Source organism: Eptatretus burgeri, chromosome 4 (genome assembly GCF_056783735.1).
Source record: "Eptatretus burgeri isolate ZD-2024b chromosome 4, Ebu_testis_v1, whole genome shotgun sequence".
Lineage (NCBI taxonomy): Eukaryota > Metazoa > Chordata > Myxini > Myxiniformes > Myxinidae > Eptatretus > Eptatretus burgeri.
In genome coordinates, this window is record NC_140964.1 from 81043626 (window position 1) to 81070678 (window position 27053).

At 41.6% G+C, this 27053-nt stretch overlaps 2 protein-coding genes across 2 annotated transcripts in view; both read right to left on the bottom strand.

Moving 5' to 3' along the window:
* TRIM37 (tripartite motif containing 37) overlaps positions 1-27053 on the bottom strand; it is a gene marked incomplete at its 3' end in the record, with an annotated part of 187900 nt that overhangs the window by 27496 nt on the left and 133351 nt on the right. Inside the window, exons 15-16 of the mRNA XM_085876555.1 lie at positions 5343-5522; positions 69-183 (exon numbers count right to left, since the gene is read on the bottom strand). Of these exons, the coding sequence (XP_085732681.1) occupies positions 69-183; positions 5343-5522 (295 nt within the window). The remainder of the gene's footprint in view (positions 1-68; positions 184-5342; positions 5523-27053) is intronic.
* Positions 11716-14118, bottom strand: LOC147028508 (uncharacterized; the record flags this gene model as incomplete). Its single annotated transcript, XM_085880259.1, has 2 exons — positions 13131-14118; positions 11716-12159 (listed from the first exon to the last, which is right to left on the bottom strand). Coding segments are annotated over exons 1-2 (744 nt in total), but the record flags the coding sequence as incomplete, so codon positions are not given.

The window sequence follows — 27053 nt, forward strand, 5'->3', positions numbered from 1 at the left end:
ACGAATTAAAGGCTCGTTTTAAAACCACAATGTACAAAAAGGAAAAGAACCACTGAATGCTTGCTGACCTCCTTCAGATCATTTATCTGCTGGATGTAGACTGCCTGAGAAGTCTCCAGCTGGCCCAAATGCCACTGCTGGTCACGACATTTCTGGTAGAAAGTTGGAGGTCGAACCTGGAACCTGATATTCCAAACAACACCAATATAAACAACTTCTTCACAGATAGAAAGAAATAAACAATTCTTACAAATTATTTCTATATAAGCAAAGGCAAATTCAAGAGGATGGACAAAAAGTGAATAGTACAAATCGGTGTTAATCCTGGTACTTTGCTCCATCATAATTACAAATAATTTGGGGGCAATTTGCACCAATAAGCTGTCCAGTTAGAAAAGGTATGTCAAAACATGTGTATGCAACTGCAGCTGCAACTGCAACCGATACCAGTACTTTGGGTTTGTTTAATCATCAGCGAATGCCCTTGCAAGACCATTCTCCTGAAATTGCATGTCATGTCAACTTCCACTTGTTGAGACTCCTTTCCAGTGATTACATCGATACCTTTCACCACCTAACCTCCTTTAACCACTTGACCTAAAATTTATTTTCACTGAGATTGGACTTGTGATGTGTATAGACTGTAAGAAGCAAGATGGCCAACTTGATTCAAAAGCATCTTCAGCCGCAGGATGCTGGGAGTGAGTGGCGTTAAGTTTTCTGATAGACGATGGCTTGAATTGGCCAACACTCCTCAGACTTGATGTCAGAGGTACTTTTCAAAGCAGAATATAGGATACTGCCCAAACCCCAAAACAAACCAGAAACTTGGAGAACGAGAATCACCACCATATTAAGATTTTCATCACCGCTCACAGCTTTGTGATTTTATCCCAGATATCTACTTTTATCATCATGGTCAAGAACAAGCATTGAATTTCATCGTTTTTGTGTTCCATTGGTGTGTATTGTTAGTCTTGCCCCAAAGGGGTTGTGAGACTTTTGTACCACCCATGTGTGTTTGTTTGTGCGTTTTTTGTGTATTTTTTCTGTACATGTGTTTTGTGTGTGTTTTTTCTGTACATGTGTTTTGTGTGTTTGTTATCTCCATATGTGGGTTTCAGAAGGTGGAACAGAGTCCTCCCAGAGCTCGAAGTATCCACCTACGTTTTGGGAAGGGATCATGATTCATAGACCAAGCTGTGAAGTTTTCTTGTTCTCAAAGTTTTGTTTCGAGAGCTCTTTACAAGATTGTCACCGAGCCCCGGACTAGCTTGAAAATGGAGTTAGTTTGTATTAATATTCCCAGGGATGGTTTATAAGATCTCCATGAGGTTCTTTTATCATTGCCACTGCTCCAATAATCACTGGTACAATTTTAGTGCTAATCACCTTCCAGGATGTGTGTGTGTGTGTGTGTGTGTGTGTGTGTGTGTGTGTGTGTGTGTGTGTGTGTGTGTGTGTGTGTGTGTGTGTGTGTGTATTCTCATTTTTTAAATGTTTTTCTCTGAAACTGGTTATCCATGATGCAAAACTTAAACAGGAGAAACTCCCCATGGAGAATATTTTGTTGATAACTTTGACATCATCAGTCACAATGTATGGCAGCCATAGTGGATTAAAGGAAAAAAAAATTAGACAATTTTCTCCGAAACCGCTCAACGAAAAAAAATTGAAACTTGGCACGTCATCAACCCCTCACGGGGTATACAGGATGATAATGATGACGTCATCGGTGAAGTGGTATTTCAGCCATACTTGATTGAATCCAAATCCTCGTCTGAAAAAATCTGAGACTTAATATGTGAGTGAATAATAAAATTAATGACGTCATTGGTCACGTGATCATGTGGCCATATTGTCATATTGGATTGCCACAAAAAAAAATTCTTCTGAATCGCTCGACAGATCGATGCAAAACTTCATACATATGATCGACAAGCCATGGGTAATATAGCTTGAATTATTTTTCATATTCACCTTTATTGATGCAATTTAGCCGAACGTGCACAAAAGTGGCTGTTAAATATCCTAAACATCAATCAATAATCAATAAAGCTACAGATAATGGCAATATACGTGACATAACAGGGTACATGGAAGATATGGGTATATGGGTATATGGGTATATGGGCCATAATAGCAGTGGGCCATAATAGGAGTGTGTTCAGTTAATAATGGTATTTTTGTTCAGAACGAGTGCACGAGGTGAGACTGCGCTCTACTAAGTGCTGTTCTAGTTTTTGTGTGGGTTTTTCCAACTGAACTACAATACAATTAAGAAACTGCTTCAGCAAATGGGTCGGATAATAAAGATCTTACAAGGTCATGTTGCGACTTTGATGGGATATGCAAACATCGGATCAAACAAAACCCGCTAATACCCATGTTGGCTCAGTGGCTTCATAAGATCTGCTCCCATTGGCTGAAAAACTACAGATTGCTGCTGATTTATCTTCAAGAGCGATTCGAGGATGACGTGAACTTGCTATTTTAGGGTATGAAAAAAAGAATAGTTCGACCATCTGGATCATGGAATTGGAGATATATTAAACAAACCGCACTGTAAATGTACAGATTTTCACATTTAGCTTGGCACCAGGTGGGGATTAATCTGAAAAAAATGGGAGTCTTGTAGCATGTAGGGAAAGGAGCGGCATGCATGAAATATACACAGCATGTGTGCATAAGAAATTGGAAAAGGGAGTGGTATGGAGGAAACATAAGCAGCATAGTGCATGTATAAAAATCTGAGCAGAAAAATGAACTCGTGTGTTACCAAAAAGCACACAATGCAAAGAGTAATAACTCACAGGATGTGTGGGGAACGCCTCCCAAGAATGCAATTCGGCCAACTATCAAATGGCAGTGATCATTAATTTGCAGATAGTCATTTCACTTGAAAACGACACAAATTAGGATTGGAAAGGCAAGCGATATAAGGAAAAAGTTGTGGAAGAAGCCAGCGAGACCACCAAGGAGCAATTTACGACCTTCGAGAAATAATCTGTACAAAACTGGCCTGATTCCATCAATTATTATTATTTTGTAATTCAGAAATAGGCTTGGTGTTGGCTTAACGGTTAAGGTGGCTGCCTGAAGATCTTTGGGTCTTGAGTTTGAGCTCCCGTCGTGCCTTTAACCAACACCAGGTAGGTTGATTCAGCCTGCTTTCTTTCTGAAGTCGGCAAAATGAGTACCAGCTTACTGGAAAAAGGGGGCGCTGCATCAGCGGCACAGCTGCATTCCCAGCAATGATGCAATCAGCGGCCATAAGCTGCATAAGAAATAATAATAAAAATTACCCCCGTGTGGGGGTGATGGTCATCTCTATAATACCACAAGTTCTCAATGTTCAGTTATGACCGAAGACTACTGCGCAGTTCTACTGCGCAGCTTGAACTGCACAGTTTGGTTAAAGATGACTCGGTATTTTGGCACGCATGCACGAAATGATATTTTGAAAATAAATGCCGACGTTTACATTTCGGGTTTTGAAACTTTTGCTCCTTCGGCGGAAAATGTATAAATATAAAAGGCTAAAAATGTGTTTTATATTTATATTTCATTTCTCCTTCCTTCCTTCTTTGCGAATCGCATCGGCGTTTTTGGCCATCTTCCAGATCACGTGACGATCAAACGGGAAGGGAATTCAAAAATCTGTCAGGTTAGATACAAGATAATATTTTTTACTATCATAATCAATAAACAGTTGCCGAATATCTTGTAGAATGGCAGACGAGATAGGTTTTGAAAATGGCGATTTTTATAACTTACGTGGCCTCGTGACCTTGACCCTGACCTTGAACCCAGACAAAAGTTATATCGTTGTGCAACACTCATCGACCTCTACCCACATACTAAGTTTCATCAAGATTGGAAAGAAAATTGTTGACGGACGGACGGACAATTGGTCCGGCTTTATTAGGTTATCTCGGTAGCGATGACCTAATAATTTAGAAATTTAGATGCTGAGATTTGATATAATGAGATTGTCTATCCTGAGCAATATAGGAAGCAATTCCTATAGGAAGCAATATATATCCTGAGCAATTCCTATAAGAAGTGACATCAATGCTGCATAAAGAGACGACGTCACTTGGTTAAGCAATGAAGTGAAATGAGCAATATACAAACTGCAAGTGAGATAAATGCCCAGGTATGCTGTCTCAAGGCATGACTTTCCTGCACCATAATGTTAACACTCACATGGCAAATGTCACTGCTTGCTACGACTCTATAAAGATGTGTTGAGAAGTTCTAAATCATCCATCCATCGTGAATTTTTTTTTTGCAACACTCAAAGAATATCTGGGTGGGATTAAGTTTTTGAAAGTTGAAGATGTCAAAGCACATGTCCTGCATTGGCTGTGCAGTGTGCACCCATCACAAATATTTCGACAAAGGTAGTGTCAAGGCCCTACCGCATTGATGGAACAAGTGTGCATGCGTAACCGAAAAATCACTTAACAAGAAATGAAGTTTCAACTTCATTGCACTTTTTGTTTTTTGAGAATAAAAAGTCCATGTCAAACTTTGAACTACCCTCGTATCACTAGAGCGTGCTGCCTGCAAAAACATCCAGATGCTACAGCATGGAGTTGCCACTGTCACCATGATTTTTGAAGCACACAAAAGTGTGCCTCAGAAATAATGCAATGATGGCATAAAGGTCACCATCCTGTTCCCAGTCTATACTTAGCTTTAGGAGTATTGAGAATCTCAATATTAGTGGAATGTCCTGTGACAAGGCTGAAGCACAATGTCTCCTGCTTCCACAGAGCAAGTAGGTCGGTGGGGTCTCTGTTTTCAACCATCTATTCTCTGACATATCTCCCTCTGTTCGCTGTACCCTTTGACCCTCGCCAGCAACTCCATGATTCAACCCTCTCCTGGTTAAACTTCCAAAATCCAGGCTGACTGCACAACTCGACTCCTTTGTTCCTCACTTCATCCGACTATGGAACCACATTCCAGAAGTTGTTCTTTCCCACTCTTCCCATGAGGGCTTTAAGCAAGCAGCGCACTGCCATGTCACGTCATCCGCGTCCTGACCCATAATTTTTATTACCCCAATTACCCCTTCCAAATCCAACACTTACTAATACCTGGTTCAGTGTTTTCTCTTTCTTGATCTCTTTCTCTCTCTCATTCATTCCCTTGCGAGTTGAGCCCAAATTATTGCCCAGATACCCCACTATCAATTTAACCTTGATCTTCTTCCATGAGCCTCACTATTTTAAAGATAAAAAAAATAGTTACATTTAATTGCTTAAATTGTAATTTCAAGTTTTCATTCAAATAATTTACAGTCAAAACAGCACAGAAAGCAATGCACATACCTGAGCACAACACAGTCCTCGCTGGTGTTGAGATAACCTTCGCTGGCCAGCAAGTCAAGACGAAAAAAACGGTTGTAACCCCAACACTCGCCCACTTCAAAGTCAGAAGCAAACTCGCGAATTATGTTCTTGCTGCAATCACTTGAGGCCTGATGCACCATTTCGACACGGTACTCGTACCTGTTAGTGGAAGAGGTATCGTACCCTTATCGGTTGATGCAGTGGTTATTATTATTATTATTTTTTAAAATAACAAACATCACAAGGCCACTTCCATCTTTGCCATGAGAAGGAATTAGTTTTTGAATAAAGTGTCGAGACTCGTGGAAGAGCTGGAATGCATGGAATGGATGAGGACATAACAGGATGAAAAGAACAGGACTGAGGAGGAGGAGGAGGAGGAGGAGGAGGAGGAGGAGGAGGAGGAGGAGGAGGAGGAGGAGGAGGAGGAGGAGGAGGAGGAGGAGGAGGAGGAGGAGGAGGAGGAGGGAGAGAGATGTAAGTCAGTGTACAAAATAGAGGGAGACCTGGTCCATGTTTTTAACACTATCTCTTTTGATCTAAAATTTTTCCTCCTAGAAATACAACTTAAATCCCAAAAGCTTTATCTATAGGGAGGTGGAGCTGAATTGGGCAAGAGGAGGCCACAGTGAGTGAACAAAATGGAAACAGCCACAAACTCAATTACACAAGTCGAAGGAAAAACAGCAAACTCAGAAAGAGGTGATTTTGGGGAAGGAAGATAAATGGGGATAAAAAAAAGAGATCATGGTTGTGGAAGACCTGAGATTGTGGTGAACAGCTGTGTCGAAGCACTGGAAGAACGAATGAGATTCAAGAACTGAGGTAATTGTTTCAACAGGCCGGAACAAAAAAGAGGAACAAATGAGTGGAGGTGAGCAGTGAGTCTGGATTTTCCACCAGAAGGGGGTTATTGGAAGTGTCTGCCTTGCAGAAACCTGGGGGGGGGGGGGCGGGGGGGGGTAGAGCACGGAAACTGTAGAAAGTGCGGGCCCAGAAAGAAGGCAGTAGAGACAAATACTACCAACCTGTCTGAGATGTGAATACGATTGGCCCAGACTCAGATTAAATCGCAGGAGATTCCAATATTTTGAAGGCCTTTGTTTCCAGAGTCAATCTGAGCATGATGTAAGGTGGGGTGGGGGAGGGGCAGTCCAGAGAAGAGAGCAGTACTGCATCAAGCTGCAGATGAAGGCCTCAGAAGACAAAAGTTCAGGTTGTGCCAATGAATGATTTTACATGATGGAGGATTACTGTCCAAACTTCTTTATTCTCAGGCTGTGCTCCTGGTTCTATCACTGTCTATTCTGCTGAAAAACTTCTACACTTATTTTGTCGATATCCTTCATTATCTGAAACATCTCAATCAATCCCCCTCCTAATTTCTAATGTATAGAGCCCTGTCTACTTGAGCAGTTCTCATAGCTTAGTCTAACTAGCCATGGAAAGATCACGGTTTTGCTCCTATACTGAACCTGTTCTATGACAGCCGTGTCCTTCACTGTTATTGTGAACACTACCTCATTTGATTTATAATTTCTCCCCCTACAAATACAACCAAAAACCCTGTTTCCTTTCCCTATAGCTCCCACTGTGCTGTGGGAGCCCAGGTATCAACTGATTGGGGAAAATGTGTACTTTGCTCGAAACTATCGAAAAAGAGGGATGCCGCATTGTCACAAATACTCACGTTATCAGTTTCAGAGTCTCTACTGCATGCTGCAGAAGCCAAAAATAACAGCAAAGTTTTATTAAGAATCGGAGGAGAGGACTTGATAGTTGTTGAGGCGAAGTACCATCGTCTCTGCTACATGAACTATACATCCAAGACAAATTTACCAAAAGGAACCAGAGTACGATGGTACAGATTCACAGGGAGACCAAAGCTCAGCATAGAGAGGAATTCATTCAGATGCTCAATGAAATTGACAACCAACTGATGAATAAAAAACAGGTCTTCACAATGACAAGCCTGCTTGTAAGATTCAAAGAACTGATAGCAGAGAAAGTCTCAAGAGCTGAAAACTACAGGGGTGAAAAATTGAAAAACAGGTTGAAGAGACTACGGGGAAACATTGTATTTCAAGCCTCAGCAGACCCTACAAAGTCTGAACTTGTGTTTAGTAGCTCCATAACACTCAGTGATGTTCTCTTGGCAGATAGGTGGCTTAATGAAGATCTTGAGGACGTGCATTTTGAGACTGATATCCTCCCATCCATGTGATTCTGAGAGTACCAAGGACCCTCAACAAGTATTGTACCATGCATCACAAATACTAAGAGCAGACCTTCAGAGATGCACAGGAATAGGGACTAATCCTATTCAGTATGATGATATTTCTGGCGACTGTGTTCTCCAAATTATTCCAGACAACTTGCTCAGTTTCCTGAAGTGGCTGCTTGAAATAGATAGGGGTCTTAGTAGTTAGTCTGTAGCTGGAGATGGATCCAGGTAAAAGGCCAGCCAGCACAGACCAGCTACACCAGCAGATTTTGTTCATTGGCCAAGACATTGTCTATTCATTCTCAAGGGGTACCATAAATACACCAAGCTACATCAGGATAGCCATAGCAGGACACAACATGACTGGCAACAAACAATTAGTGACTCTCCTCAACAGATTTGGTCATTGTTGCAGTTATGATGAGCTTGAAAGAATTGATACTGCCATGGCAAATGACCAGTTCCAGGAAACGGGGGAGAATGATGGTGTAGTGATACCTTCAAATATTGTACCAGGATCCTTTGTGCAGGCAGCAGCAGATAATGATGATCTCAAAGAGGAAGCACTTGATGGCAAACAGACAACACATGCACCAACACTAGTTCTTTACCAAAGGAGGACATGTGATCAGCAAGTAGAGGGTCAATTTACAGACAATTAGGACCTCTGGCACAAGGGTAAGGACACCATCAACTCCCTGCCAGGGCTAAGCGCTTTTAAACAATGGGGAAACGTTCAGGCTCTGCAAACCTATTCGGGAAAGCAACAAGAAATTCTGAGGCAAAATATCTTGATGCAACCTGGAAGATTTTTCACCTCTATCCACAGAAGCTGTTTGAAGCCAGTACTGTTGAACCAAAAGGAAGCCAATCAATACCTGGGTGGACTGCATTCAATGCATTGCTAAGCTGCAATTATCCAACAATCACCAATATTGTACATTGTCCAGTGCTGCCAGAGTCACTAACACAGTATTCAACAGTCTTCACAGTCATGAAAACAGTGCAAATGATGACAAGATCACTTGGGCAAAAGACAGCAGTGATCACATTTGATGAGGCAATATATTCTATAAGACCAAGGAAATCCAGTAGCGCTGCCCAGGCGTTTCTCAGATCTTGTATTCAGATTAGGAGGTTTTCATAAGCTTTCACTTTCCCAGCTTTAATTGGAAAGCGATATCATGGAAGCGGACTACAAGATATCCTGATAAAATCAGGAGCATATGGCAGCACAACAATTGATCAACCGATGAAAGGCAAATCATACAATAGAGGAGTTAGAACTCGCAAACTAACTAATATTCCAGTGGTGTTTCTCTTCAGCATTTTTGTAGACTGCCCTTTGACGGCATGTATAACAAATAAAAAAAAAAGACATAAAATTTCATAGATCCCATAGTTTTAGTAATTTTGCTTCACGGAAATAAAGGGCTAGCGCTAGCCATTATTTATGTACAACTAAAATGGCCGCGATGCTACCAGTCGGCCATCTTTGATCAGATCGCAAAATAAAGCGAGGTGCGCGTGTATGCCATCACGTACTGCGATTGTGGCACGTTTGAACAAAATCGGACAATGCATGTCTAAGAAATGGTTGGGGACACATTTAAATAAGAAAATGGCTGCCAGTCGGCCATCTTAGATCTGATCTTGAAAAAAAGAAATGACGTGCATATGTAAGCCATCATTCATTATGTGTGTGCCAAGTTTGAACATCGGTAAATGCATGTAAATGCATATCGGTAAAGATATGGCTGTGGATGCATGCATGGATGGATATGAAAATCGAGACCAAATCCATGACCCCCCCATTTCGGACCAAATCAATTCGGGGCTAAAAAGACAATGATCTTCATGTCAAACAGAAATATTACTATGCTGATATGCATGAAATGATAAACCCTATCTTTGTAAATATTCAGTTATCAGACTTTATACGACTTCCTTCTTCCTACATAATAGCATTCCTTTTACAAACATGAGGGACTCATTCTTCTTTATCCTTGGAGATTATTAGCCCCTGTTGGACTTCGTCCGAAATGGGCGCTTATAGATTTGGTGTCGATTTTCGTGTCTGTGTGTGCGTCTGTGCATCGCAACCATATATCTGACATGTATGGATCGATTGTATTCATACTTGAAAAAAAATGACGTGCATATGTATACCATCATGCGTTGCCTTTTTGCCGAGTTCAAATCCAAGATGGCTGACTGTCGGCCATTTTAGTTATAAAAAAAACCCCGATGTTGAACACGTCCTCAACCATATCTCGGACATGCATTTACCGATGTTGTTCAAATTGGCACTCCAATAAAGAATGATGGCTTACATATGCACGTCATTTTTTTATTTTTTGAGATGAAATCCAAGATGGCCAGCAGGCGGCCATATTCTTACTTAAATGTGTTCCCAACCATTTCTCAGATATGCATGGCCCTATTTTGTTCAAACTTTGCACAAGCACAGTACATGATGGCATACACGTGCGCCTCACTTTATTTTGCGATCTGATCAAAGATGGTCGACTGGTAGACTGGCGGTAATTTTAGATATAAAAAAACCCCATATCGAACACGTCCTCAACCATTTCTCAGTTGAGCATTTACCAATCTTGTTCAAACTTGCCACGCAGATATTGAATGATGCCTTACATATGCACGTCATTTCTTTTCGAGATCAGATCCAAGATGGCCCACTGGCGACCATTTTCTTCTTTAAATATGTCCCCAACCATTTCTCAGACATGCATGGTCTAATTTTGTTCAAACTTGGCACAAGCACAGTTCATGATGGCATACACATGCACCTCACTTTATTTTGCGATCTGATTAAAGATAATCGACTGGTAGACTGGCAGCCATTTTAGTTGTACATAAATATGGGCTCGCCCTTTAACGCCGTGCAGCGAAATTACTAAAACAAGGGGGGCTATGAGATTTTATGCCATTTTTCAAACTTGATTTTCTAAACTTTAGGATTCTTACATTAAGAAAACAAATTTAAGTCAGGCAGGTCAGGTGAATGTGCCTTGTCAAGGTAAAATTTGAGGAAAAAGGAATGCCATCATTTTGCGACAGAAATATAACAAAAAAATGAGGTTCGTTAATAAAAAGTTGGATTTTATCACCATTTGGAAGTATGTAAATCGAAAAGGCTTTATTAGTGTTATCTTCCGTATTATTACCCTCGCCGAAGGAGAGGGTATTGCATTTGGGTCCGTTTGTTTGTCTGATTCAATGTCCGATTTTAAAGGAATTTAAAAGAAAAGTCTGATTTAATGCAATTTAATCCAGCTATTAGGCAATAAAAGGTGAAAAATTTGAAAGGGGGTGTAGACTTTCTATAGGGACTGAAAGTAAAACTTCCTTCAGCCAGTGGATGATTCAATGACAATCACCAAGACACCATTCAGAGATTTCGACCCTTCAACACCAGGATATTTCAAACAGCAGGTGCACAGCCTTGATAATGTGGGAAGGTCATTTAACTAGACAGAGGGATGAAGAGATGTTGAAGATAGAGGTACAGACAGATAGCGAGATCTTAAGAAGTTCTTCACTTTATTAAGTGCCTAATTCAATGACTAGCAGCTGACTCTTGTCCCACATTAAGGTTTTGACCCTTTTAGCCCAGAACCTCTCTGAACTGCAAGTGTCGTCCAATCAGGGATGGAGAGGGAGAGAGGGAGAGAGACAGAGAGGGAGAAAGAGAGACAGAGAAAGAGACAGAGAGACAGAGAAAGAGACAGAGAGACAGAGAAAGAGACAGAGAGAAAGAGACAGAGAGAAAGAGACAGAGAAAGAGAGACAGAGAGACAGAGAGACAGAGAGACAGAGAGACAGAGAGACAGAGAGACAGAGAGACAGAGAGAAAGAGAGAAAGAGAGAAAGAGAGAGAAAGAGAAAGAGAGAAAGAGAGACAGAGAGACAGAGAGAAAGAGAGAAAGAGAGAAAGAGAGAAAGAGAGAAAGAGAGAAAGAGAGAAAGAGAGAAAGAGAGAAAGAGAGAAAGAGAGAAAGAGAGAAAGAGAGAAAGAGAGAAAGAGAGAAAGAGAGAAAGAGAGAAAGAGAGAAAGAGAGAAAGAGAGAAAGAGAGAAAGAGAGAAAGAGAGAAAGAGAGAAAGAGAGAAAGAGAGAAAGAGAGAAAGAGAGAAAGAGAGAAAGAGAGAAAGAGAGAAAGAGAGAAAGAGAGAAAGAGAGAAAGAGAGAAAGAGAGAAAGAGAGAAAGAGAGAAAGAGAGAAAGAGAGAAAGAGAGAAAGAGAGAAAGAGAGAAAGAGAGAAAGAGAGAAAGAGAGAAAGAGAGAAAGAGAGAAAGAGAGAAAGAGAGAAAGAGAGAAAGAGAGAAAGAGAGAAAGAGAGAAAGAGAGAAAGAGAGAAAGAGAGAAAGAGAGAAAGAGAGAAAGAGAGAAAGAGAGAAAGAGAGAAAGAGAGAAAGAGAGAAAGAGAGAAAGAGAGAAAGAGAGAAAGAGAGAAAGAGAGAAAGAGAGAAAGAGAGAAAGAGAGAAAGAGAGAAAGAGAGAAAGAGAGAAAGAGAGAAAGAGAGAAAGAGAGAAAGAAAGAAAGAGAGAAAGAGAGAAAGAGAGAAAGAGAGAAAAAGAGAAAGAGAGAAAGAGAGAAAGAGAGAAAGAGAGAAAGAGAGAAAGAGAGAGAGAGAGAGCCCAAAGGTGTGGGTGTGCTTGTGAAATTACTGCTCACACTGACTAGCTAAGGACAGAGTATTTTTGGAAAATAACAGCCCACCTGGGCCATGCACTGCAATAATAACCTGCTCGTGGGAGAGAATTTTTTTTTTTTACTACAGACAGACTTAGCCATGCCTGCAACAAAATGTGCAGGATAGGCAAATGCATCTCCATTTTATTATTCACAGCTGGTCATTTGTATGTAAAATAAAAAAATGCAATATAAACTCATTGCAGTAATAAACCATTTGCACCATTTGACCTTCAAAAACAAATGTACTATCCACCGCTCAATCCACCAAGCCATTCACTTGAAGGAGCATTGACGTACAGATATATTCCTGCCTGAGCCACACACCAATTAATGTCTCTTTTGTCACAAACTGAAACTGGGAATAGTGAGGTGCTGTGTTGCCAAGGCAGTGGTGTGACAAAACATAAGGAATCATTTTAATTGCTGGGTACACTTATTGGGAAAGCATATGACCAAATCGAATCTGTGCATTATGTACAAGGTGGACCATAAAAAAAGGGTCAACATGGATCATACCAATATTTTCTTAGTAATACGATTGTGAATAAATTAAAAATTTCCTTAGATTGCCTGCGACACAAAATGTATTTATTATTTTTTTACATGTACAGTATTAAAAATAATGGAGCAATTTAACATCAAGCAACACATCTTTATTTATGACACATACATTGAAACAAAGACACCGAAGACAGAGTGCAGAGAGCATTTCAGAGAAGATTCCCAACAAAAGAATAAGGGGAATTAGAATTATAAATCTACATGGACAGGAGTCCATACAAATCAAAAAGACGACTCTCAGCTGAAACAGGAATCAGTCACACATTCGTCAGATGAATACTAAAGGAAAACATTGGCTTTTTTATTTTTTGCATGTTTTTTGTAGACATAGTCAAGGCTCGAGGAAGAGCCAAAAGTAGTACACTGAATGGACCAGGACACAACAGGCCAAAAGGAACAGTTGAGAGGGGAGTGGGGGGAGAGTGGAACACCAATGGTAGATTTGAAGACCAAGATAGAGGGAGACTGAGCCAAACAATGGGTGTGGGGAGGAATGAGGGGCAGAATAGGATGCAACTTGCACCATTTGTCCTCCAAAACAAATGCACTATCCACCACTCCATTCAATTTCATCATAATTTGCGACTCTTTTACTTCTTCAAAAGGCTGTTTTCAATTCGACCTTTCCTTCATCCCGTGTCTAAAAAGTCCAACTGTAACGTTTCTTTTCTCCTTTATTGCATCCCTCACGTAATGTCTACAACCCTCACGTAATGTCTTGAATCGGATCTGTGACTTAAAAATCCCAGTTTGCAATGTATGTTCATGTTCCATCAATCGTCCTTTTTTTCCACCTTCAGTGCCAATTCACCCCATACACTTAAATCTACCTCCTCCTAACCCCTCACCTGTTATCCCCTCTCCTTACCCCTCCCATCTTGCCTCTCATGCGACCTCCGCTCTTGGCACCTCTTCACTGTCTTATGCTTCAATATCAGCTAATCCTCTGTTATCCCAAAGTGTGTGGTATTCTAACATCTGTGGGCTCCATTCTAACCTAACAGACATCTCCTGCTTTCAATCAGTGCACTCATCACCACAAACATGCTTCTTCCTTCCTCTCAGCACACCTCCCCCTTTTCCGAACCCCTCAAATCTTGTAACTTCCCCGCTCGCTCCCTTCTTCACCATACCTCGACCAAGTGTCATCCTTCCCAAATCCCCACCTCTCCCATCGCCCTCCTGCACCTTGGCCGTGCCTGCACTCATCGTCTCCCCTCCCTCTCAAAGCCACCTTCACACACTTCTCCTTCCAAGCTTCCCTCTCACCTTTCTCAAAAACTTCCCCTCACCCTTCTCCCTCAACTCTCCCCTCTCACCCTTCTCCCTCCAATCTTCCCCCTCACTCCCCCTTTCCAAAGTTGCCCCCCACATCCACAAAGCTGCCTCCTTCCCCCACCCTCTCTCTTCTCTCTCATCACTCCACCTCCTCCAATTTTCAACTGCCCTCTGCTCCTCACTTATTACTCCCCACTGTACCTCAACCCATCACCGAGTCTTTTCTCATCCTCATCCGGCGCTCTCCCCTAGCTCTTCTGCAATCCCCCACACTCTCTCAAGAACTCTCCTTACCTCCCCCCCTCCTCTCTCCTCTCATCCTACCCTCCCCTCCCCTGCACCCCAAACCTCCTCCCCTCCCTTAACAGTGTGGACTCCAAACATCTGGGGACCTTCGCTCAAACCTGACAGATCTTTCCATACAGGTTGCCACTGACAAACCAGACGTAATCTGCTTAACAGAAACTTTCCTCCTTCAAGACGTCTCTGACTCCCTAGTGTCTCTCCCTGGTTATTCCCTCCTCTAGTATGACAGACCTGAGCCTCATCCTGGCAGTGGAGTTGCTCTCTTCATCAAACACTATTCCTCACTCACCATGCAATGCAGTCTCTCCCCCACACCCCCAGGAATACCTCTGGCTACGGCTTCCCCTCCACTCCCACCTCATGTTTGCATGTGTGTTGTACCATCCACCAAACAGTGATGACTCCATCTACATCTCACTCTCCAAAAAGATGGACCAACTTCTATCCTCTCTTCCGAACTCTCTCGTCCTTGTATGTGGTGACTTCAATTGTCATCATGCCAGTTGGCTGGGTCTGGGTACCTCTCTCACCTGCCATGGCACTTCAGCAAAAGACTTCTGTGATAAATTGGGACTGACTCAATCGGTCAACGTCCCGACCCGGATCTCAACCAATGGTACTACATCTCTTCTGGATCTGATTTTGACCAATTTCCTTGAAAATATCTGCTGTTCTTCCTCCACTCCAATCGGTTCATCTGACCACAAGCTTGTCAAAGTAGATGTCTGGCTGTAATTGGAAAACAACCTCAGCACCGTTGAGTCTAGCATTTCACTCAGGCCAACTGGCAGGGACTTGAAGCAGCCATCAAACTTCTAGTCTGGTCTCCATTCTCTACTTCCTCTGACATCAACTCATCCTGGGAATTCTTTCAAAGACACATGCTCTTTCTCATGCACAGATTTATCCCATCTCATCTTCGGTTGTCCTACCCTTCCTCCCGCCCATTGTATACTGAAGCTTGTGGCGAGGCAGTTGGCCGAAAACAACTTGCCTTCGCCTCATGGAAGGCGATACCAACTGAAAGCAATTTCAGTTCCTTCCACAAAGCTCGAAGCAAGTGTGTGTCTACCCTCAGGAGAGCCAGAAAACAACACCTTTCCAATCTCTAGTCTGAACTCTCAAGCCTGTCACTCTCCTCCAAATCCTGGTGGTGTCTAGTTAAGTCTGTCTCTGGTGTATGTAACCCCTCCATCCACTTCCTTACCTCAAATGGCCACACAGCAGACAATGCACGTGAAAAAGCTGAATGCCTAAACTCCATGTTTGCTTCTAAATCTTGTGTCCCAAACCCATCACTTTCTGTACCCACCTTACCTAGCTGTTCCTGGACCCTGCGTCCTTTCCTTCAAACAAGGTGGAGAGTTTGCTGTCAAACCTTAACTCAGATTCTGCAACCGGTCGAGACGGCATCAGCCCACGTGTACAAAAAAACCTGTTCTGCTGCGCTTGCTCACAATCTCTCATTTGCTCAGTCATCTGCCATCTGCATGGAAATCCGGAAACATTCCCGCTCTGCATGAAAAGGTGCAAAAACAGATCCCTGCAATAACAGACCAATCAACCTTCTCCCAATCATCAGCAAGGTTATGGAATCCCTCTTCACTTCTGACATTGAATCCTTCCTCTTCTCCAATAGCTTGATTTCCGATCATCAATTTGGATTCAGACCAGGTCATTATAGCCTGGATATGCTGCTTCTGCTCTCCCAACAATGAATGGAGATCCACAATGCCAGACATGAAATCAGTCATCTCCCAAGATATCGCGTGCTTTCGATACAGTCTGGCACCCTGCCCTGCACTCCAAACTCTTCCTTTGATATCCAAGGACATCTCCACTCATGGCTAACAGACTTCCTCTCCTGTCGCAGCCAACGTGTGGCCCTTAATGGAGTTCTTTCATTCCCCCTTCCTGTCCAGGCTGGAGTTCCTTCAGGTAGTGTTCTGGGCCCTGTTCTTTTTCTGGTTTTCATCAATGATCTCTCTGACTCTCTGGAAAATCCTCTTTATCTATTTGTTGATGACTCCACCATCTGCCATACAATCTGTCATCCTTCAGACCAGCAAACAGCAGCCTCTTCACTCTCTGCAGACTGGATAAAATCACAAGCAGGTCCAACACGTGGAACATATCTTTCAATCCTGACAAATCTCACTCTCACTATGTCTCTCCGAAAGGACCATCTGGAACTTCCCACCCCCATCTACTTTCTCAACAATTCTCTTGAAGAGGTCCTTTCATTCAAGCTTCTGGGTCTCACTATCTGCCATGATCTTTCCTGGGAAAGCCACATTCCCAAGATGGCCTCCAAAGGCAGTCGTCGACTGGGCATCCTCCATCGGGCAAAGTCCTTCCTTGGCACACCTGAGCTCCTGACCACATTAAAGCTTTCATCTGCAGCCTGATGAAGTACTGCTCTCCCCTCTGGGCTGGTGCTCCCACCTCTCTTGGCTTCACGCTGTAGAAACCAAGGCATTTAGGATCATTGGCATCTCCTGTGATGAAGCTGAGTCTTTGGGTCTCTCACTCTCTTGCTGCAGGCAGGTCGGTGGTCTTGTCTTCTATCGTCTCCTCTCAGGTTCATACGATATGGGAAGCACCAGACAAACCAAAAATCAATATTTCGTGTTGGTTTTGAATTGCCACTGCCAGGCATTTAATTCAACTATTGTGCATCTAGTCTTCTTCACAAAATGATTTGTCTAAGAGTTATGTGATCATACAGTAATCCAACCCTCTTCCTGAAATATCTTCAAACATGATTATGGGTGATGATGTTATATGCAAGCCAAATTTTAAAGACCATAGTTTGTGACCATCATATTTTCACTGTAGATCTCGAAAAACAGGAGTGAATACATTTCAACACTAAGCATTAAAATGATTGTATTTTAAAATGATGAGGACTCCAATGACAAATAAATGAGAGTATGGTACTTCAATAATTAGTGATGATCGATCGATGATAGAGCTTATCCTCTTTTGTCCAACAAAGGGTTAAAATCCAAAATGTCAGCTTCTTACTTCCCAGGGTGGTTAGCATTCTCCAATCAATGTTGTCCAAGACATATGAACACTAACCTCTCCGTTGTCTAACCTGAATTCAAATTCTAAGCCAGTTATAAACTGTCACACTGGTGTTTCGAGTGCAGAGCCATTCATCGGTGTGCACTGTCCATCGGAAGGAAGTGTCTTTTTTGTATGTACAGTGTCGAGGCTTATGGATGAGCTACAATACCGAACAGATCAGAATGTAACAGAACAAAAAGGACAGTAGAAAGAGAGGAAGGAGGGGTGGGAGGGAGACACACAAACAGCAAAGTTGACAGACAAAATAGAGGGAGTTTTGGAGAAATAAGGGATGTAGGGAAGAAGGAGAGCAAGGGGACGTCGCAAGGGGTGAATAAGATAGATGCAGCTACAAACTCTTAATCACAGAAATGGAAGGAAAAACTGGAAACCCGTAAAGAGATGGGCTCGGAGACAGTTAATGAGGGTAGGAAATATCATGGTTGTGGATGGAGGAAGAGCTGAGAAGGTGGGGAACAGCCATCTCGAATCCCTGGAAGGGGGGGGGGGAATGAGATTCAAGACGAGTAGGTCGATAGTTATATTTTGATCATGTAGGTGCGTTAACATCAACACCTTGAACAAATTTCAAGTTCCAAATTCATGCCAATCAGGCGTCAGGCATTACCAGCCAGTTCCAGAAAACTTGGGACAGAACCATTGCCCCTGGCCGACCCTACCAGGAGGCGGGAATAATTAAGGAAGAAGAAAAAGAAAGAGAACTAGAACTGCCACTTTATAACTGCTGGCAGTGATGACCAGGTACCAAGACATTAGGCTTTGATACAACATGGGACCGACGAGTTATGGACCGAGTTACACGAAGTGTTCAATGCATTAATTACGAATGCAGTCAGCCCTTTTTCCTGGCGACATCGTCAGTATGAATTGAGATGGCGTTAAAATAACATGAACACATAGTAATAAATGTGGACACCATTAATGCAGAGCGTAAAGCGGGATTCCCCTGAGTCGAATGAGGCTCCACACGTTTCTCTACGACGTGGGATTCACAAGTTATGGACCAAGGAACAGGCCACATTTTATCCATTTATTATGTACACAGATGACCATTTTTCCTGGGGCCATCAATTGAATTGCTACTACTGTACCCTCAAATGCATGCAGGCACAGCCAAGTGAGCCTTAAGCAAAATAAATAAATAACCAAATAAAAAATTCTAAAAGTTCTCAGATTCAAATAATTCTCGCTGCCAGACCTTGTGGCCGATTGGGTTGAAAGTTGAAACGTACATTCCAGATGTCCGCTCGATCATAATTGTTAAGTTTCACATTGAATGATGCAGCAGCTCTCGAGTAAACATTATTTAATATTTTTCCTTCAATCCAATATGGCTGCCAAACCATGTGACCTATCAATTATTCATGAACAAACTTGTATCTCCTTTCCTTAAAGAATGTGTGTGTGAAGTTTCCCCTTGATCCGAACAGCCATTCTGGAGAGTATGTTTGAAGGTTTAAGGGTAAATTCAATATGGTCACCAAACCATGTAACCTATAAATTAGAAATTAACAAACTTGTTCACGCATGTCTGGGGGAATGTGTGTGTCAAGTTTCGCCTCAATCTGTTTGGCTGTTTCGGAGAAGAAGATTTTCAGATATTATTAATTTTCAATCCAATATGGCCACCAAACCATGTGACCTATAAATTAGAAATTAACAAACTTGTTCAAGCATGTCTGGGGGGGGAATGTGGGTGTAAAGTTTCGCCTCAATCTGTTTAGCTGTTTCAGAGAAGAAGATTTTCAAATATTATTAATTTTCAATCCAATATGGCTGATGAACCACGTGACCAATGACATAATAAACTTAAATTCCGCCTCGAATGGGGTTGAGGATCTCACTTGTGAAGTTTCGTGTTAATCAGATAAGGTGTGTTTTTCTATGCAAGATGGCTACTAAACCATGTGACTTGTGATGTCATAATTTTTACCATGTATGCATCCATGGCCATAGATGATAGTTGCGAAGTTTGGCTTCAATAGTTTAAGCAGTTCCAGAGAAAACATTATTGAATATTTTTCTTAAATCCAATATGACTGCTAAACCATGTGACCTATCAATTATTCATTAACAAACTTATATCCCCTAAACATGGAGAATACATTTGTGAAGTTTCCCCTTGATCTGACTAGCCATTCTGAAGAAAATTTTTGAAGGTTTTTTGGTAAATTCAATATGGCCACCAAACCATGTGATCTCTCAATTAAAAATGAACAAACTTGTAAAAGGATTTTTTGGTGAATGTGTGTGTAAAGTTTCGCCTCAATCTGTCCAGCTGTTCTGGAGAAGATTTTTTTTTTTAATTTACAAAACAATATGGCTGCCAAACAGTGACCTATGACATAATAATAATTTTTTTTTCTACGGTGAATTGTTGCGGAGATGACGCTTAAGAAATTTCAAATTTTTCCGATGCAGCGTTCTCCTTGTCGCATTTTCACCGGGATACCACTTCACCGATGACAACACGAAAAATCACAGGTGTTCTCCATGGGGAATTCTTAACATGTGCCAAGTTTCAATTTTTTTGCATTGCACGGTTTCAGAGATACAAAGGTCCAAAGTTTTTTGGTTTTTCAAAGATGGCGCCCGAAGCACGTGGACGATGACATCATGATTATCAATTAAGTATGCCACTAAAAAAGATACATACTACGGTGAAAATTTTGTGTCGATCGGACTTATGGTTCCTGAGAAAATGAATTTTAAAGCGAAAAAACCCCGAAAAATCGCCGGAGGAAAAACAAAGAAAACTAGAACTGCCACTTTATAACTGCCAGCAGTGATGACTGGGTATCAAGACATCCAGCTTTGATACAACACAGGACCGATGAGTTACGAACCGAGTAACACGAAGTGTTCAATGTATTAATTAAGTATGCAGTTCGCCCTTTTTCCTGGGGACCTTGTCGGTATCAATTGAATTGGCATTTAGCCTGGTGTTGGCTTAGTGGTTAGGGTGGTGGCTTGGGATCCCAGGGTCCTGAGTTCAAGCCCCGTTGGCTGCTGAATTAACACCCGGGGGTTGACTCAGCCTGTCATCCTTCCGAGGTCGGCGAAATGAGTACCAGTGTACTGGTCCCGGTGTATGCCCCGGTTAGAATAGGTGTACCATATCCCTGTGTGTCGCAAGAGGCGACCAGGGTTGGCGTCAGGAAGGGCATCCGACCACAAAACATTGCCTCAAGAAAAAGCCCGACCCCTGCACAGCAGGGGAAAATGGCTGTAAAAACGGTCTTTTTTAAAATTGAATTGGCATTTAAATTACCTGAACACGAAGCAATATATGTGTGGGAAATGTCATGGTGCGTCCACATGGTAAACCGGAACTCTCCCGATAAATTATAAGCCCCCCCCCTTACGCTCTCTACTATGTGGGGTTGTTGAGCAATGGACCCAGTAACACACCGCATTCAATCTATTTATTACGTAAGCAGTTAGCCCATTTTCCTGGATACAGAGTCGGTTGCAATTGAATTGGTGTTTAAATAACCTGAACACAAAGTAATAAATGTGGACACCATCAGTGGGATTCCCCTGAATCGAATGACGTTTTATGGTCGGCAATCTAAACGTCATGAAAAATCTCTTGTGTTCCCCATGGGGAGTTCTTAACATGTGCCAAGTTTCAATTTTTTCCATTGCATGATTTCAGAGACAAAGAGGTCCAAAGTTTTTCGGTTTTTCAAATATGGCGCCCGTACCACGTGACCTACGACGTCATAATTATCAATCAAGTATGCTATCAAATAAGATACATACTACGGTGAAAATTTCATGTCGATTGTACTTAAGGTTCACGAGAAAATGAATTTTAAAGCGAAAAAAAACACGAAAATCACCAGCAGAATAAAAATCATAATAATAATAATAACAAGTCTGAAGATGACGATGGTTCACGAGCAGTATTTGACGATGTAGATTGTTTCAGAAGTCAAGGATGAGACAATGTGATAATTTTTGACCAAGTTATAATTAATTATAGTGGCCTTCAATCAACAACTGCAAAAAGTCTAAAACCCGGTTTCGTTCAACAACTTTCAAAATTTGACCTTTGCGTAACCTTTAAAGGTCACAAAACAATGTTGTGGACATTAAAATAAGGAAACAGGAGATGTGCTATAGCTTATTGGAGTTAGTTCGTCGAAGAAGGTCGAAAACTCGGTTTGATTCCCACAGCTTTGAAAATTTTGCCTTTGTGGCCTTTAAAGGTCAAAGGTCAAAGATTATGACCTCTGGTGCAAAACTTCCTCTGGAACATTCCAGGAACAATATAACGTCATTTAGGCTATATGGCATTTCGCACTCCTCGGATTATGCATACTTTGATGAAATCAGCGCCGCAACCCTACTATCTGTCACCGCCCATTTCTTCAAAACCTATCCTCTCCCTCAAAATTGACAGAATCAAACTGAATTTTTTTTATATGTTGTACATATGGCCAATGCGCACAATTTCTCGAGTGGGAATTTCGATTAAAAAAAAGAATTGAGAAAAAATATGAAAAAAACAAAAATTACAAGTGGGCGTGGGACGCCCATCGCCAGGAAGACAAAAATAGGCATTGATATTAACATCATATTCAAGTTTCATCCAAATCGGATCACATCCCATGAAGTTGTGCTCTGGACAGACAGACAGACATACATACACACAGACACAACGAATATAGTGGTCACTCTGGTTGGCGCTCGTGAACCAAAAAATAAACAGAAGAAAAGCAATAGGTTAGCCAGCCTTGAAGGCTTGGTACCCTAAAAAGAGGAAGAGGAAGGAAGAAGAAGAAGCAAAGAGGAAGAAGATAAATTTGCTAAAATCTATTTTTCCTTCAAGACAAGCTGTATAATAACAAACTGAGGAACTTCAGCACTGAATATTTGTACTGTTTTGAAGAACTCTAAAACATCTATAGTCCAAGAGCATTAGGGTTTTAACCTGGACATTTTGGTAACAAGCTGATTTTTTCAGGAAAGGTCCAGGAATGTGTGTGAAATAACATACTAAAAGTCCTCATGAATCCTCCTTGAGCGTTTTCCGCAATCCAAAATGGCGTCCAAAATGGCCGCCATTTCCTGTTTTTCTCATAACTTTGCAAGTAGGTTTACCTATAACACATTTTAAATGTCTACACATATGTTTTGAAGTATAAGGAACTCAATACAATACATATCGGAAGATTTTGAAACACACAAAAATGAATAAAACCGCTTAAGCTCTTCCAGAAATCCAAAATGGCGTCTGAAATTGCTGCCGTTTCTGGTTTTACACCAAGGTACTTCAACACGCACTTTAAATGTCTTAATATATGTTTTGCGACTCAATGAAATGAATCATATACTTATTGGGAATTTTTCAAAAACACGCATTTACCAATAAAAACACTTGAGCTCATCCTGAAATTCAAAATGGCGCCCGAAATGCCCCTTTTCCTGTTGTTGTTTTCTCATAACTCTGTAACTAAGTAACCCAATAAAGCACACTAAAATGTCTTTATATATGTTATGGGAGTCAAGGAATCTAGATAAATTCTTATTCGCAGATTTGAAACACGCATATCTATACCAATAAAACTACTTGAACTAGTCCCAAAATCCAAAATGGCGCCAAAGATGGTTGCAATTTCCTGTTTTTCTCATGACCCTGTGACTAACTTACCTCAATATGCACTTTAAATCTCTAAATATATTATGTCTTGAGAAATAAGGAACTCATTCAGATACTTTGAAGTACAAAGGAAACAACAAAAACCGCTGAAGTTCTTTCTGAAATTCAAATGGTGCTCAAAATGTCCACCACTTATCAACACACTGCTGTTTTAGCCTGTTTCAAGAGGCAAAGACATTCAAAACAAGATCATGCTAGAGATTCAAACCTCAAAAGTTTCAGATGAATCTTTACCTTACGCATGCACACACCTAGTTGCATCAGTCATTGTCTTCATCGTCGGATGCTGTATCTTCAATGTTGATGTCCTCTGAAGTTGGGGTAATATCATCGTCGGCATCTATAAGAGTTGGTGCTGTATTGTTGCAATTGAGACCACTGCATTTACTGCACATTGAGGTACAAAAGAGCCCAAGTTTCTTGCAGCTACATGTCATGCTTCTGCAACCATCTGGTTTACACCCACATGCCACTATGTTCAGCAAAGTGTCGGGTGCAACAGCAATGTCTGTTTCTACCGGGGTAAGAGTCCCGTCCTGAAATCGCCAGCCCCATTCTGTTGGAGATAAGGAGTTACCCATCCATTCCTGGACGGTAAGATAGGCGCGATATGAATGTTGCTTTGCTGCAGCACTAGTTGGAGGTAGACTTTCTAGCTGAAAGGATGAACTCAGGGAACTGTGACCGATTGCCCGTTTGTATGCGATGTGACGGTAGTCATCAAGAGATTCAAAACTGCTGTCTCCATAAAGCTGAAGAATGAAGCCTTCCCCAGCTTTTTCCACCTCGTCATGGGTGCTTCCACTGTTTGTGAAGGTATCCAGCAAGTCGTAGTCCCGCTTCTTGTGCACCATGTTGAAAGCTTTACGCTTGCCCTGACGATAGATCGCAGAGACCGTGTCACAACCCGTCACAGCATGAAGAAACATCAAGTGATTTATTGTGTCCCCTATGGCATGCTGAATCTCATGAATGTTGAAGACCGTGACAGGATTACTGCGGCATAGCATGTACACATCTGTGGAAGAGGTTGCCCGAGCAACTAGCATTACCAGTAAGTCTGTGTCCGTACCAACGACAGCAACTGGCACATGTTCTGACTCTGCCAGTGCTAGTGCTGTGGAGACAATCAGGGTGTCGGCGTCTGCTTCTGCCTGGACTTTTGGAAGAACTCAAGAGGTCTTATTGGTACTTGTGTGCTTCAGCATCTCTTAAGATGTATTCTAATGAGTTCCTCATACTTCAAAACATATATGTAGACATTTAAAGTGTGTTTTGGGGAAACCTGCTTGCAAAGTTATGAGAAAAACAGAAGAGGCGGCCATTTTGGACGCCATCTTGGATTGCGGAAAACGCTCAAGGAGGATTTATGAGGACTTTTAGTATGTTATTCTAGACATATTCCTGGACCTATCCTGAAAAAATCAGCTTGTTACCAAAAATGTCCAGGTTAGGGCCTATTTTGACCTAATGCTCTTGGACTACTATGAAAATCCTTTACGAGAGAGACAGAAAATAAATGTATGCATAAGACATCAAAATAAATGCCAGACATTCCCTGGAAGCACCAATGCTTTGGTAAAATTATCAAAATGCAGTCACAATCTTCAAAAATATATCATGAATCTGTGTTGTTGAAGAACCAATCTTAAGTGATAAGGTGAATATGAGATCATAATGTTGACGTAGCGTACAGTATTCGTAGTACAAATAAACCACAGCTTTTCTGGAAAAATACCCCTGGACCACTTTGTTCGCTGTAAATTATACAATAACATTGAAGTGAACAAATCAATTTTATTTTCCATATACTTGCAAGATATAATGTTTCTCATACAAATGTACAAGTTCAACTTGGATTTCCAATACCGAACAAGAACCATATTTATGGTGCAATCAATAGAATTGTTGTTGTCGAGGTTCATGATGTCACAGGACAATGGATAATAAATATATATACATATATATATATATATATATATATATATATATATATATATATATATATATATATATATATATATATATATATATATATATGGAACATTAGTCCAAGTGTGGAGAATAGACCCCCAGGGCTGTGGACTCCCCGGGCCGTAAATTAAGAATAATCATATGAATGATGTGATTTTTGTTGGTGAGATGTTATTTTCTCACAGCTTATGAAATGCTATTTTCTCACGCAATTTTCTGCACCTGCAGTTAATCTGTTTTTCTTTGCATACCCACCCTTCTATTCTCACAGGAGAAACACTGAACGACTGAAAAATGTATTGCTTTTCTGCACAAAAACTCGATTCACTCATCTCAATGGTCGATTCAAGGTTGTTGTGAATATTTTGCTGTGCTCAAAGCACCTCCAAGTTGGTGCATCACAATAGACAGAAGCTATTTAAGGCATGCGTTTGAGCACTTCTGCATGACTTTTGATTCTCAAAGACTCGTAATGCACAAGCAACTGGAGCATGCAGTATAGTTGGCTGATATTCGTGAGACATGGAGAGGCTAATCAAAAGAGAGAAGCTTCAGTAAAAGAAAGAATGAGTATGGGTTACATTACAAACAAACGGTGATAAGGAGCAACAAAGACAATGAAAAAGGACACGTTCAAGAGATTGCACATGTCAGACTAGGCTTAAGTTGGCTTGAGATCTTAGGGTCTTGATTTTGAGCCTTGTTGGGCCGTTGAAATAACACCAGGTGGGTTGACTCAGCCTGTCATCCTTCTGAGGTAGGCAAAATGAGTACCAGCTTACTGGAAACGGGGTCACCACATCAGCAACACAACCGTGCTTCCAGAAATGATGCAACCAGCAGCCACAGGCTGCATTCGAAACAACATCTCAAATGAAAATTGATTGAAATATCTGAAATGTTTGTTGAATGCAGCAAATGGTTTTTCTCCATTTTGGTGAATTTTATTTAGTACGTGCCCTTGATTAACCGCCAACACGAAGCTCATTTAATTTGAGATAAAATGGTAGCTTTAACAATATCGTTGAACTATATCCTCATATGACCTTGACCTGAAACTGAGAAAGGTTGTTAAGATCGGTGCAGATGAAGGTAGGTAACAGCCTATTAGGTGACGGGGTGCAAATAAATAAATGAATATATATATATATATATATATATATATATATATATATATATATATATATATTTTTTTTTTTAACCCGTCTGCCTGGTTCACGTGAACAAGTGCCAACATACATATTGTTACGGCTGTGGAAATTTGCAGAACACCATGAAGGTTCCTTAGATCAGTTAGATCGATAAGTCTGTGCTCAGTTAGATTTCCCCACCGTTGTTTAATGGAATTTATTCATGTCACAGGGCTGTGATCCTTTGAGGTAGGTTTTTCTTTCTCTATCGTTATTTTGGACCGACAGAGCACCGACAGACCCTTCTCGCGCCAAAAAGGGGTCCGAGAACGCGGGCGAACAAGAAGGAGAAAAAGCAAACTCCAATGGTGAGTGTGGGGTTTTTTTACCGCCTTTTTTTCTCCAAGGCTGGTGTGACAAGAAGGGCGAGACGGCTCGCTCGCGATTGGTGGATACGAGGAGTGACGTGGTCGGAGTGAGGGCATGCCCCTTTTCGAGAAGCTTCTCGAAGGAAGGTGGAGCCGAGAACGGGGCGAAGCGACGGGCGGACCACCCGCGAGGCTGACCCTCTCTCCGTGGTTCATGCGTCTCTCCTGCCCTGTCTCCCCGGTGGTCCAGTTCTTCTTCTTCTTTTCCTCGCTTGGTTCCTGCGCTCGTGGTCCTGTGAGCGGCCTGTTGGTGGGAGACGTGGACGGAAGGCGCAGCAGTGCCGGCTGTGTGGTGGACCTGCGCGTCCG